The sequence below is a fragment of the Seriola lalandi genome, unplaced genomic scaffold, assembly GCF_002814215.2.
Source record: "Seriola lalandi dorsalis isolate HSWRI2012SDOR001 ecotype SW California unplaced genomic scaffold, Sedor1 jcf7180002054538, whole genome shotgun sequence".
In the NCBI taxonomy this organism is placed as follows: Eukaryota; Metazoa; Chordata; class Actinopteri; order Carangiformes; family Carangidae; genus Seriola; species Seriola lalandi.
In genome coordinates, this window is record NW_019525091.1 from 166,021 (window position 1) to 179,905 (window position 13,885).

The 13,885-nt window shown below is 42.2% G+C and overlaps 3 protein-coding genes across 3 annotated transcripts in view; all 3 read right to left on the minus strand.

The window, feature by feature from the left end:
* tap2a (transporter associated with antigen processing, subunit type a) lies at positions 1 to 6,825 on the minus strand. Its single transcript, XM_023414690.2, has 11 exons — positions 6,255 to 6,825; positions 5,828 to 5,942; positions 5,604 to 5,734; positions 4,382 to 4,587; positions 4,062 to 4,259; positions 3,778 to 3,906; positions 2,671 to 2,859; positions 2,209 to 2,382; positions 1,675 to 1,834; positions 1,278 to 1,414; positions 1 to 548 (listed from the first exon to the last, which is right to left on the minus strand). The coding sequence occupies exons 1-11, from the start codon at positions 6,763 to 6,765 to the stop codon at positions 342 to 344; spliced, it is 2,157 nt and encodes a 718-aa protein (XP_023270458.1). The 5' UTR covers positions 6,766 to 6,825; the 3' UTR covers positions 1 to 341.
* Positions 6,826 to 7,352: 527 nt separating this feature from the next.
* On the minus strand, positions 7,353 to 10,405 carry psmb9a (proteasome 20S subunit beta 9a). The gene is made up of 6 exons (XM_023414702.2): positions 10,138 to 10,405; positions 9,956 to 10,023; positions 8,968 to 9,099; positions 8,548 to 8,677; positions 8,265 to 8,406; positions 7,353 to 8,077 (listed from the first exon to the last, which is right to left on the minus strand). Exons 1-6 carry the CDS (start codon positions 10,186 to 10,188, stop codon positions 7,950 to 7,952), a joined length of 651 nt encoding a protein of 216 aa, XP_023270470.1. The 5' UTR covers positions 10,189 to 10,405; the 3' UTR covers positions 7,353 to 7,949.
* Positions 10,406 to 10,708: 303 nt separating this feature from the next.
* psmb12 (proteasome 20S subunit beta 12) overlaps positions 10,709 to 13,885 on the minus strand; it is a 4,413-nt gene continuing 1,236 nt past the window's right edge. The window contains exons 2-6 of the mRNA XM_023414700.2: positions 13,811 to 13,881; positions 12,247 to 12,378; positions 12,003 to 12,132; positions 11,781 to 11,925; positions 10,709 to 11,226 (exon numbers count right to left, since the gene is read on the minus strand). Of these exons, the coding sequence (XP_023270468.1) occupies positions 11,099 to 11,226; positions 11,781 to 11,925; positions 12,003 to 12,132; positions 12,247 to 12,378; positions 13,811 to 13,881 (606 nt within the window). The 3' untranslated portion in view covers positions 10,709 to 11,098. The remainder of the gene's footprint in view (positions 11,227 to 11,780; positions 11,926 to 12,002; positions 12,133 to 12,246; positions 12,379 to 13,810; positions 13,882 to 13,885) is intronic.

Consider the following 13,885-nt stretch of genomic DNA (forward strand, 5'->3'; position numbering starts at 1 on the left):
TGAGGGTGTCAAGTCAAACTTTTATTCACATTTACCAAACACAAGAACACGAAATGGAAAATTTACATTCAAATTCACTCATACATTTAATTTGATTAATCAATAATACAAAATAATACTATAAATACTACTGACAGAGTTGTGAAGGTGTTTTTTTTAAATACAGAGGACTTCTAAAAAAAAAGAGAATTAATTTTCACTATTTATACAAAACAGTCTGAATTTTAATATTTACATCAATTCCTGCATCAGGTCAGCTGCTGTTGGTCCTGCTGTCCAACACAAGCAGTTCTGTCACAACACACGTCGAGCTGCATCATGCGCACAGCGACAGCAGTCTGTCACTGCGGCGAGTTTCCCTCAGTGAAGCGCTTCTCTACCAGTTTGTAGTAGCTCCCCTTCATGTCCATCAGCTCCCGGTGAGTCCCTCGCTCCTCAACTTTGCCACCACTGATCACAACGATCTGATCCGCCCTCTCTATGGTCTTCAGCCTGTGGGCGATCACCAGAAGGGTCTGGTTGGGACAACTGGCCAGGGCCTGCTGAACCTGTGCACAGGCGATGACAGAAATACTTATTATTTCATAATTAGGGGTCCACACGGTATGTCTCTGTTTCTACAGGATGTCGGAGGAAACGGTTCGATTGTTTTATTGGTACAATGAGGGGATGTGTAAAAGAATTAAAAAAAATAAAAACAACATATTACATAATGTGACCAGACCTGCGCAGTTTTGCACTTCAGACATCTTTACTGTAGTACTGATCAGGGAAAGTTATAGATAATAGATATTTATTGAGAATCAATATGATTGCTTTTTTCTCAGTGAGCACACAGGAAACACATGCTAACTGAGTCCGATGGATTAGACGACAATCCTTCAAGATTGTTTGTTATGACTAAGTTTCCTTTTCCACTGAAAGACACTGACCTACATCTCACAGACCCAGTTCACCTTAAGCTGCACATTCTGCAGTGCAACGCTCCCACATGTAGGCCTGTGTCGTACACTAGCACTGTTGACATGTACATACTTTAGAGCTGGTTGGACACATAAACACATGAATCTTGAGGCAAATTAAATTTTTTGTTGAAAGTTTTGCTGTTTTTTTTTTTCTTTTTCTAGAGATTCATCTCTGAGCACTTAAAACATACGAGAATGTGATTTCTGTCAATCGTGTCTTATTATCCTGCTAGGAATTAGAAACCTAGAGGCTTCTGGCCTGGGAGGCGCGTGACTGGACACCACAGTGATAGAAGTTGTGACATACTCTACCTTGTTTTCACTCTCAGTGTCCAGAGAGCTGGTTATTTCGTCCAGGATGAGGACGCTCGGCCGTCTGACCAGAGCTCGAGCAACGGCGATCCGCTGCTTCTCGCTCTTGGATAACTGGCCGCCTCCCTCACCCACCTCTGAGAAATAAAATCAGAACAGACTGATGTTAAAGGTTCAAAATTGAAAAAACAACCAAACATGAGGATTTTAAAACTCAAATACTAGTATAATAACTAGTATAAAGCCCCAAAAGTGTTTGTATATTTAGCCTTTATTATGCACAAACAGCATTGATATGAAATAATCATGTTGATTAAAATTGGGTTTAAAGAAAATAAATAAAAAGTTGAGAAAAGTTCAAAGTTAAACAGCATGAGGGGCAGTTAGAACAGTTTACCCGTATCGTAGCCTTTCTCCAGCTGCTTGATGAAGTCATGGGCGTTGGCTTTGCGTGCCGCCTCCTGGATCTCATCCAAGGAGCAGTCAACAAGCCCGTAGGCGATGTTGTCTCTGATGGAGCCAGAGAAGAGAACGGGATCCTGGCTCACCACCGCGACCTGTTAAACACACGCTCATCAGCTTGACTGAATGAATAACACATTTTAAAAAGTCAAATCTACACTAAGTTCTTTCTTTTCTCAAAATTTCTCAAAAGTTTAAATGTGATTTTATTTAATTTTGTTGTGGCACCTGCCAAATGCAAAAATTTCATCTCTGCTGATTCTTGATGATCCAAACACTCAACAGTGATTGGGAAGGAAATATGGGGCTTTGTGAGCGCTATTGGACGACTGCTTAGCGCTCTCTGCGTCTTTCAGAATAGGGTTCTTGTAAAGTTGTTGAATGCTGATGTTGTATTTGAAAATATAAAACAATTAAAACACAAATTCTTAAAGACAGGAGCTCTATCTCCATGAGAAAAAGCAAAGACCTTCTTGTGGAGGTAACGGTGGTCGTAGGACTTCAGTGGTTCATTGTCCAGTAGGATTCGTCCATCCTGCGGCTCGTAGAATCGCTCCAGCAGACTCACACAGGTGCTTTTTCCTTCTCCAGACGGACCCACCAGCGCCGTCATCTGACCCGGCTTCAGCTCCAAAGAGAAATCCTGAATGAAGGAGAGTAACAATGTTTGTAATAACACAGTGCAAGTGGAATATTTCACACTTATCCAGAGGAAACAAGGAGAAAATCTTAATTTAACACACTGAACATTGTTGATATTGAGTTTGCGTCATTGTAATGGATCCATAGTTTACTTTACATACATTTTTAGGAAACTTAAATACTTTAAATACTAGTGACTTTCTATTTTCAAAGTGTTTTTTCCCCTTATTTATTTCACTTTATTTAATGAACTGTCTGAACTGCCATCTGCCTGGTGCTGAGATCTCACCTTCAGCACTGTTTTGTTGGGGTTTGCAGGATAGGCGAAGTTGAGACAGTGGAAGTTGACGCGTCCTCTCAGCTGATCAGGTTTGAGTTTTCCCTCTGTGCTGACTTGCGGTTTCCGGTCCAGATACTCAAACACTTTCCCAGCAGCCCCCACCGAGTTCAGCATGTCGCCGAAGATGTAGGTGAGCGTCTGGAAGATAGCGGTCATAGGAAAGGGTTGGTAAAGTCATCACTTAATAACATATGTTTACAGAATGCTTAGAGTCAGAGTTGCAGTATGTTAAATGCAAATAAACTTGCAAGCAATTATATGCTGAGAATAGCTTAGATATGTGTGGTTAAACATGTTTAAAAGTTATGAGCTGTCCAGAGCTCTTAAGTCATCTGGTACTGGTCTGTTTGCTGTTCAAAGTTTTATGCTCCTAGGCTCCACCTGTGGACACGAGAGCTCATACTCATTTAAACGCAACCTCAAAACATTTTTAGTAAAGCTTATGTGTATGCTCATTTTAACCAAGCAGTTGCTAAAGGAGCTATTTGTACGTTTTGCTATTGCTACATAGCCAGCATTAGCATTGAGAGCATTAAGAGTTCAGCATCAAACTTCTGTCTGTCTCACACAGTGGAAAGCAACCCTCTTGTTTTGCTCTATTACTATCACTGCTTTTCTTCTACTGCAGTTTGCATGCTAACCAGTTAGCTCCAGCATGTCAAGTCACTTTCCAATACCGAGTCACTGTAGTGTCCGGACTGCCCTGAAGAAGTAGCACTGCTTCTAACCCCTTGTATTGTAAATGCAATGATGGCTGAAGCTTTTGGCAAGACTGGTAGGTGAACAGCTGTTAATGCTAATGATAGCTATGTAGCAATAGCAAATCTTACAAATAGCCCCTTCAATGGCTCTTCTTAATTACTTTATTTACAACATGCATTTTTAACTTTTTCATATGCTTTTGTACAGCACATTGAGTTGACTCTCTTGTGTATGACATACTGTATGCTAGATAAATACTGTGGTCCTTGCCAAAGTCCTAAACTAGCTACTGCTTTTTGTTGCTTGCAATCTCCAGCCCTGACTGACGACAATCCACAAAGCATTATGGGATACCCGGATGTTGTCTCCAACGTTTGACTGGTAGAGGATAAAGGAAACAAGATTGCCCGTGGTCATCTGTCCACTCCGGATGAACAGCCTGCCGTAGTACAACATGAAGACCTGCATGCCCAACCCTGTCAACTACAGACACACACACACACACATACACACACACACACACACACACACACACACAAAGGAACAAATACTGTTAAATAAGGTAATATACAATGATTGGCTCAACATCACCTGATCTCCCGAAAACACAGTCTCACAAAGTAATAAAAGCTTCTCACCCTCCGTGCCAGCAGGTAAACAGCCCTGACAATGTCCCGGCGAGTCTTGAGGGCATGTGTGTCCATCAAGCGGTCGTCATAGCTACGGGCCTCATGTTTTTCTGTATTAAAGCTCCGTACCACACGAATACTGGATACCACCTCGCTTGCTGCTTCGTTTGCCAAAGCCATTGAGTCCTGCATCGCCAGGGACAACCTCTGAGGAAGGTATAACAAAGGAGAATGGGTACATCAATGAGATTTAACTTAACTTGAATAGGTTGTCTCAAATCAGGGCAAAATATTTTCTGATGAAACATTGAAAAAAATATTTCTTTTACCTGGTAGTGTGTGTCGTAGATGTTCTGAATGAGGCCAGTGATTGGCGTCTCCATCAGTACGAGGAATGTCAGCTTCCATGACAGATTCATCATCAGGGAGATCATACCCACCGTCTTGATGAATGTCCTCAGCAGCACGTTGACATTCAGGCACACTGTTCTTCCCATCAGGGTGGTGTCCTTAGACAACCTGGATGTGATTTCACCTGCACAGAAAATTAAAAGTTTATCCTCTGTCGTATGTTGTGTCGTGTTACATTCTCGTCTGCCCTGTTTTATTTCCTCCTGTGTCTACTTGTCTTGTCCAAAATGCTTTGTCCTATCTTGTCCTGACCTGCATTGTCTCATTCTGTGTTGTTGAATCTGCAACTATCCATCCATCCATCAGCTGTACCGCTTGTCCTTATAGGGTTGCGGGGGACAGGACTGGACCTGGATAGGTGGTCAGTCTATCACAGGACTGACATATAGAGTAAAACAACCAGTCATGCTCACATTCACACCTATGGGCACTTTAGACTCGCCAATCAATCTATTGTGCATGTCCTTGCACTGTGGGAGGAAGCCAGAGTACCCTGGGAGAACCCACACGCAGGGAGAACATGCAAACTCCACACTGAGGTTCAAACCCAGAACCTTGTCACTGTGAGGCAACAGTGCTAACCACCGCACTGTGCCACCCCCTCTCTCAACTAATGCAGTCTAATACAATAGTCCTGCATTAAACCTATGTTTTCACCCGTGTCTGTTTGTTTCTTTGTTTGTAGGTTTAGGTAAAAAGTACTGCTTTGCACAGAACTTGATGGAGGGATGGGGCATAGGCCAGGGAAGAGTCCATTAAATTTAGGTGCAGATCTAGTTAAAGGAGCGGATCCAGGAATGTTTTATCACTTTCCTTGACATTGTGAGATTTTTTTAAACATTTTTCAACATGTTAATCAATTTCTCAGGAAATAACGCATGGATCTTGATGTAAAAAATCAGACATATGGAGATCTATAAATCTGTACAATTTGGCGCAGATACAGATAATATGTCATTGATGTGTAGGATTGTTTGGCCTTGGCCAAGTATGCGCTCTACTGACAGCCATTTTAGTATTGTCCTGAAATGTCCTGTCTAATCTCGTCCTGTCTTTTTACGTAATGTTAGATCTCGACCTGACTTTTTCTGCCCTTCACGTGCACCTAAAAATTAAACATACATCAGAACTGAGTCTTACCTGTCTTTATGGTCTCAAAGAATCCAATTTCCTGTTTGGTCAAAGCCTCGAATAGTTTGACTTTCATTCTGCATGTGTAAGAACTGATGGCACAAAGTAAAAGACCCCCTCTGCAGCCTGCACTCACAGAGCTGATAAATCAAAGACACAGTCAGTTAGATAAAAGCAGTGAGCCACAGACACAGGCTGCTGGCTGACTGTGGAGGGAAAACACTGTGCCATACCTTCCCAGAGAGTACAGGCCCATGAAGAGCAGTGCAGATATAAATTCATTCTGCTGGTACTGACCACCCAAGATGTCAATGACTCTGCCAGTGTAGAACGGGATGAACATCTCACCTGAGAAGAGACACACACAGGTACACAGACAGACACATACAAAGAGCATACATCAGATTATCATGAATGTAGTCCTGTATATCCCAAGAGTGACAACTCCTCCTGGGCGAGTGTTTATATTCCAACAGTGAGACTCCAAATTTAAAATGCTAATAATGCTAATAATTAAAATCATGAGTGTTTTTAATAATACTTTTCACTGTTCTCATATCTGTACCAGTCTGCATCATTATCTTAGCATCACTACCTTAGACTGAAATCATCAGCAGCATCATCATCATCAGCATCATCATCATCATCATCTGTACTCACAGAGAACAGCCAGCGACAAGAACACAAACCCTCCCAGCAGCAGGGGATAGTCTGGTCTGAACAGCCGGAGGACTCTCATAAACAGATCTCTAGCCTTCTGCTTTGTCCCTTTATCGGCGGCCGCTTCGTCGGTGTCCGGGATGGTGATCTCCCAGAACAGTGCGGCAGCCAGCGACGCTGCGGTGCACAGCAGCCAGCAGCGCATACCCGCCAGCTGGCCACACTGGCTCTCCTCATGGTAGAGCGCCTTGGTCCCGGTCTCAAACACCGCGGGGAGCAGACTGTGCGCCGCTGTAATACGAACCAGCAACGGCCTGAAGTGTCCGAGGGTGAGCAGACATACAGCAGTCAGTGCCACACACCGGAGAGCCGCAGAAACCCAGAGACGGACAAGATGTCCAAAGACACCGTGCGTCACTACCAGTCCCGATGCGTAAAACAAGGACAGGTCGACGCAAACTGCTAAAATCAAAGCAGCAACTTTGTGGAGCATGAATTTATTTTCTGCCATTTTTCCAGCAGCAGCCGTCCTCGTATGACCTGCTCTGCCGCGAGACCAGTTCTAGTTTTCATTCGCTTTCAGTTTCATTATCTGGCAGCAGCAGGGGTTTCCCTGAAACCCTGCAGCTCAAAACCAAAGACTGCAGTGAGACACAGTTTAAGATGCTTAAACTGAGTGGTTACACAAGTGAACTATTTCTAATTATCATCATCATCATCATCATCATCATCATTTTATTATTATTATTCTTCCTTCTAAATAGCCAGATCAATATCCTGGATGAAAACTTTATAACACTCACAGTTGGTGTTTGCAACATCATTCTCCATTCGAACATAACATGGACTAATTATTTAATTATTCAATAAATTTCCAGTTCAGATCATGCAGCGTGACCAAAAATCTTATCTAAATACTGGGATTAAACAAAACTACTGCCAAGTGCAGAGAAAAGGGTGCCATAATCCTTCAGTGGTGTAACAGCTTTAACTTTCACTTTTGGTGATATGTTGGTCAGACTGAATTCCTCAGACAGCTGCTGAGAACATGTGGGAGTATTCATAGTGAGGCTTAAGGAATATCAGGGGTTCTACAGGTTTTATTAATTCACTTTTATTTCCTCAGGCCCATTAAAACAAATTATAGTTTGCACTGTTGTCATGCAACAGGCTCATTGACAGACTAAGGCAGCAGGTTGAAGAGACTGACGTGGCCTTGAATGACCCCTTGTCTAGAGAAACAGACCGTTTGATAGTCAGAGTCTCTGGTCAAGCGACTGAGCTGACAAAAAGTTCACCATCATCCCTCTGGTGAGTTACATGCATGGTCTGACATTAACAGCTACCTAGTGTCAGTGAACTCAACAGGCAAATCAATCAATGTCACCTATTGGAAGCTTCTTTTTGTTGTATTTCAAAGTCTTTCAATGATGAGCCGTGTGTGTGAGCAACACAAAAGCCACCTGATAACACACTTGAAATAGCTTTGGGAATTGGAGAGGGTCACAGGTTTTTATTCTTTTATTAAAATGATGAGTAAAGTATACTTGTCCAATATTCAGTTTACAAGCTGAGTTACCAGTTGAGAAGTTGACAGGTGAGTGAAAAATGAGCTACGGCTATTGTGAGGAAAACAAATACCTAACTGCATTTAGCACTGCAGTGGCTTCGCACACTACAGATGCTATATACTGATCACTGATCAAAGAAGGTCGGTAATTCATTTCCAAGAATGACTCTCTCCTCTGTGCTGTGCTCGTCGATGGCGACGATATAGGCCACACCGCCACTGGAGCCATCGCGGTTCATCGCCAAAGAGAGAGCTACAAGAAAGAGAGGGAGGTGAGACCGGTGAGGAGACTGAACACATGATTTAGTTTTTATCAGACAAAATATCTAATATCACATTAAATAACAGAATGATTGATCCAAGAAGGAGCAAATGTCTGGCTTCTCTCTCACCACCACTGACAACAACAACAACAACAACAACAACAACACACAACTTACTGTTGACAACAAACTTCTGACTCTCCTCTTTGCTCATTCCCCTGCGATACTCAGCATCAACAAACCCATAAACATATGAGCTGCCGGAGCCCCCAATTGCAAAAGGCTGCCTCGTCAGGAGACCGTTCAGGGTGGCAAACACCTGCGAGAGGTCAAAGGGCACAGGAGCAGAGGGGAAGAAGACAGGGTGACAACATTCATTTGGACAATTTTGTTTTATCTTCCTAGTTCAAGGCTTAATATCTTCCCTCCAGGCAGCAGTCATCTACATGTGTTTACTGACCTGCCCTCCATCTCTCCTGTCCCAGCCGGCCACAATGAGATGTGCTGACAGCTCCTCCTTGTACTTGTACGAGATGTTCCTCACCAGAGTGGCAGCTGAGCGAACCTGGGGGTCCTCACCTATCTCGGTACTGACGGAAGAAGAACAGAATATCTTATAAAAAGAGAAAGACAAAAGCGATGTGCACTGTGATTTAGACTATTCTAAAGGTTGATATGATACTGATATCTTTACATTTAAAGTGCCAGTAGTAATTTAGTAATTAATGTGAATGATGAAAACATGAAATATGAAAATACCTCGTTGCTAGTTTTTTAGCACATTTGAAATGAGGAAGGTATCTCATGTCAGAGTTTGACTACAGCTTGTGTTTAATAAAAGAGTAATAAGTCCATCAGTCTCCATTCACTGTGTATTTACCTGTGGACATCTAGCTGGTAGTTGACTATCTCAGCAATGGTCTGAGCGTCGGCTGCAGATCCTGACAGAGCACAGTAGATCTTGTCATGGAGAGGAGAGAGTTTGTTCATCACCCTGTTCACCACTGTTGCTCTGGATGGAGGGATGAGGAGAGAGAGTGTGTGTGATTGACGGGTGGAGACAAGAAGAGGACATACTGTACATGAGGAGAGATGGAGAGGATTTTAGGTTAGTTTGCTTGAGAAGCTTCAGAAAAGAAACACGAGTGGTGGAAGAAATACTGAGATTCTTTACTTAAGTGAAAGTACCAATACAACAATGTAAAAATACTCCGTTACTTATATAAATCCTGCATAAAATCCTACTGAAGTAAAAGTGCAGAAGTGTTCTCAACAAATGTAGTTATGGTGTCAAAGTAAAAGAACTTATTTCACCCCTCTGACTGATGTATTATTATATAAGACAAGTCATTTATAAGTTAGTTAATAGTGAGGCAACAGGGTGGAGTTAGCATCAACTAGTTTATATACAATCAGGTATTTTAGTCTGGTGGTTCTCAACCTGGGGGTCAGGCCCCTCCAAAGGGTCACTACTTAAATCAGATGGGTTGTAAGATGATTAATGAGAACACATTGTGTTCACATGTTGGACTTTTTTCTTTGTTTTGTTAAATATTGGATCATTTTAAGCCTGGAGCAGTTGAAACAGAACCCTGGACCGTGACCATGGACTCCTACTACACACTGCAGACAAAAGCAAAAGTGCTGGAAGTCGCTGGTTTAATCTTTAACAATGTGATGTGTTTTCTAGGATGATTATATTCATCGTGTTAAAATCTAACCCTAACTTTTCTACTGTTTAGTAGCATGTGGAAACACACAATAAAGCAGGCCTAAGTAGCCTACCGCAAAACTGCACTAAGTACAGTACTTAGTTACTTTCCACCGCTGAAACACACGCACACGCGCGTTCACACGCACCAACTTACCCCGCCGACACGCGGGAGTCAGAGCCCAGCACGACCCCTCCATTATACTCTACGGCAATGATGGTTGTCTACAAACAGAGGAAAGGATCAGAATAAATACCTTGCACTTGTAACGGTCAGTTCCGCATGCGGCCCAGCAGTGGGCCGACAGTTCACACATTAACAGAAAACCTTTGACTTACCCCGGTCTTCACCTCCTGAGACAACCACTCTGGCCCGGTTCCTCCCGACATGATGCAGAGACTCCGGCAGCGACAGCACCGACTCTACCTGACCTGAGCGCAGGGAGAACAGGCCACACCGAAGCGTTCAGTCCCGCTCTCTGTCGTTTCCTTGTTGTCGGAAACTTTATTAAATGCTACACAACTGTCTGTTTTACCAAATCGGTTCTACAGTCAAACATCAGACGGACTCCATGTTTTCCTAAATCGAAATTGAAAGTTAAATGTTCCCTCCTCTGCAGCGAGCTGCGCACCAGTCACAGCCTCAAACCAAGGCTACCTACTTTACAAATCAGCCAGGAGTGCGCATCACTTTTTAATGATACAACTAACTGCCACAAAGGCATTGCACTGCCACGAAACACTAAATATTTGTATTAAAAATAATAAGAAATAAAAATCAATAAACAGATATAGATATTAACAAGATACAAACAAGAACAGGAACATGTGCAGAACACATCACAAATCCTTAAAGAAATGTTGAAGCACAGAACTGAAGTAAGGAAAGAAAAAAAGATGAAGAATGATAAAGTTTTGGAAAATATTCATTTTTATTTCACATATTTCCATATGTTAAAAAAACAACACAACACGTGACCTGGACACATAAGATAGAAACCTGGTTTTATAATGGAAATGATGACAGTGTTGACCGTGGACTTGGTGTAGAGTTTGAATTAGAGCATAAAAACACAAACTCAAATATGTTTCCACATATGATCAGAGTTACTCATGTGCAGGCAACAAACTAAAAACCCATGTCTAACTTGTTCTTCAGGTGTGTGTGTGTGTGTGTGTGTGTGTGTGTGTGTGTGTGTGTGTGTGTGATTTGACAGAGCAGATTAATAAAGTTGTGGCTTAGGGAATTCAAATAATTACTCCACCATACAAGAAAATATATTTCAACTGTGTCAGGTGGTCACTCATCGTGGAACTTGGGCAGCTTGTCACCAGGCACGACCACATGCTCCACCCCGGTTTCCGTGATCACCACCAGGTGAGCCACGCCCCCGCTGACGTTGTCTCTGCCCATGGCCAAAGCAAGAGCTGCAGAAACAGGAAGAGAGGGATGAGGTAAAGGGAGGGTAGAGGAGGGAGGAAGACAAAGGAAGACGGACAGGAACAAGATTCAGGGATATTTACAGCAGGTCAGGCTGAGCAGTTTGTAACATTTACACAGCTCCTGATTACAACTACTGAGCTACTAACAAACATCTAATTTACATTAACTCTTTCTCTGAAGTGCAAACAGAAGATTTCTATTCAGAACAGACGTACAAGCAGCACTGCAGATGCTTGGATAGTAAGATCATAAACATCCTCTAAGTCTGAACTCTTTCCTCTGAATCTTAATCCAACCTCGTAGTAGGTAACATTTTCATACTTGTACTTTAATACTTTACCAAGTCATCTTCATGACTTGAAGACTGCACATAGAGATGTTAATCTTTTGTGGAAAACCAAAAGATTTTTTTATGAATTCTCATTTTCTGCTACCTTGTTCATATTCATCCATTTTCAAATCCTCACGTGAACATCCTGACAAAACGAGTACAAATGTATTTGAATTTGTGTACATAAGTAAAATAATATGACAGTACCATTAGTGGCAAACTGAAGGCATTCTTCTCTGCTCATGTTGGGTTTGTATTTGGCGTCAACGTAGCCGTAGATGTAAGTGCTGCCTGAGCCACCGATGGTAACGGGCTGACTGATTAACATCCCGCCTAAGGACACCACGTACACCTGGAGAAGGATGGAGGAGATCAGTAGTGCAGCTACATGCAGCAAGGTAAACTTACTAAGTAATAACTACTACCTACCTGTGGTCCTTTCTTCCTGTCCCAGCCTGCTGTCATGAAGCCGGCCTGCAGCTCCTCTTTGTTATTGTAACACAGTTCTTTCAGCACCGACGCTGCTGCTATCACCAGCGGAGGGGTCTCCATCTGGACGCTATGGGTTAGGGAGGATCAACAACAATATCTTTTGTCTGTGTGTAGACATGTGCTTACATCATGTGTGCATATTTGTGCTATGTGCAGATGCATTCATGTGTGTGCGTGGCACCTGTGGAAGGACAGGTGGAATTTAGCAGTCTTAATGACGGCCTGAGCGTCTGCGAGGGAGCCAGCCATGCAGCAGAAGATCCGGTCATGAACCTGAATCACCTTGTTGATGGTCTTAGATGATACATATTCCCTGAAGAGAGGGTGAGAATGAACACAAACACAGTTCAACAGCACCACAAACTGCAGCATCCTCCTGTCTAGCTCCACAGAATCTGGATTTGTATTTTGATCTGCACCAAATTATACAAAATCATAGATGACAACGGATAAATTCTTAAAACTGATCTTTTTTACATCAAAGTCCCTGCATTTATTATCATTGAAAAATGCTATTTGGAAGTTAGCCAACATGAGCATTAACAGCTGTTTACTCACCAGTCTGGTACAACTGTTGTGAGTGAAGCATCAAACTTCTTTCCTTTACTCACCAGCAGCTGCCTCCAGCAATGGGAAATAACCCTTTTGTTTTGCTTCTATTTCTATTATTTCTCTTCCTCTACTGAAGCTAGCATGCTAACCAGCTAGCCCTGGCCCAGTTTACCTGTCTCATCACTTTCCCATTTCTCATCCCTGTAGCATCCAGTCTGCCCTGAAGGTAGCACTGCTCAGAGGTAGTATTATAACATCTTGTTCTGTAACTCTCTCTTGTCAACTGGTGAGTAAACAGCTGTTAATGCTGATCCTGGCGAGGTAGCAATAGCAAAACGTACAAACAGCTCCTTTAATGAAAGTGATATTTTAAAAAAAAATCCTGGCTTCGCCACTTTAACCAGATCTGCACCAAAACTGAATGTTCCCTGGCCTATTCCCCATCCCTCCACCAAGTTTGGTGTAAATCAGTTCAGTACTTTTTGTCTAATCCTGCTGACAAATAAACAAACCAATAAACAAACAGACACAGGTGACAACACGTCCTTGACAGAGGTAATAAAAAAATGAACATTATAACCTTCATGATGGGAGGATTTATTGTAGGACTGTTTTATTAGACTGCAGTTGTTTTAGCTACAGTAGGTGTTCCTAATAAACTGGAGAAGGAGTGTGTGTTATACATGTAAAAACCTGTGGGATAGAAGTGTGACAGAGCTTGAAAAGGAAATCCTGAAATTGAGTATATCATAATTGTACTGTAAGTACAGTACTTGAGTAAATAGTTACATTTTACCACTGAGCTTAATAGAAAACAGCATAAAAACTTAATTGAAGCTGAAGTTTATGTCAAATGTAGTTTTTACTGGATACAGGTGGTGAAACTTCAAACACATTATTAGCAGTAATTACTTGATGCTCACGATTTGAAAAATACAGAAAGTGGCTGATTCTGAATTTTTTCTTTTCCTTTTAGACTAAGTTCTGAGAGATGTTATGGTAAAACTTTTGAGCGTACTTTGTAAAGTTTTTTTCTGCTTCAAAAACACATCCTTCACCAGCTCTGATCCAATGAGCAACTTTGTTTGTGATTCATTTTTTAAAATCTTTATCATGTTATCAAGCGGTTCCTGATCTGTATGACTGTATTTAATAATGAAGGCAACTTCAGTGCGGCGTCACAACATCCTCACCCTCCAATCGAAGCTCTGGAATCTGAACCGATCACGACCCCTCCATCAAAAATGGCGGCCAGGATGGTGGTCTGA

Coding starts and splice junctions, on each gene's coding strand:
- tap2a (XM_023414690.2), bottom strand. CDS start 6,765: ATGGCAGAAAATAAATTCATGCTCCACAAAGTTGCTGCTTTGATTTTA. Junction 5,735..5,827: donor GGCCTGTACTCTCTGGGAAG/GTATGGCACAGT, acceptor TTGATTTATCAG/CTCTGTGAGTGCAGGCTGCA. Junction 4,588..5,603: donor CTTTGAGACCATAAAGACAG/GTAAGACTCAGT, acceptor TTTTCTGTGCAG/GTGAAATCACATCCAGGTTG.
- psmb9a (XM_023414702.2), bottom strand. CDS start 10,188: ATGTCGGGAGGAACCGGGCCAGAGTGGTTGTCTCAGGAGGTGAAGACC. Junction 8,678..8,967: donor TACCAGCTAGATGTCCACAG/GTAAATACACAG, acceptor TTCTTCCGTCAG/TACCGAGATAGGTGAGGACC. Junction 8,078..8,264: donor TCAGAAGTTTGTTGTCAACA/GTAAGTTGTGTG, acceptor TCTTTCTTGTAG/CTCTCTCTTTGGCGATGAAC.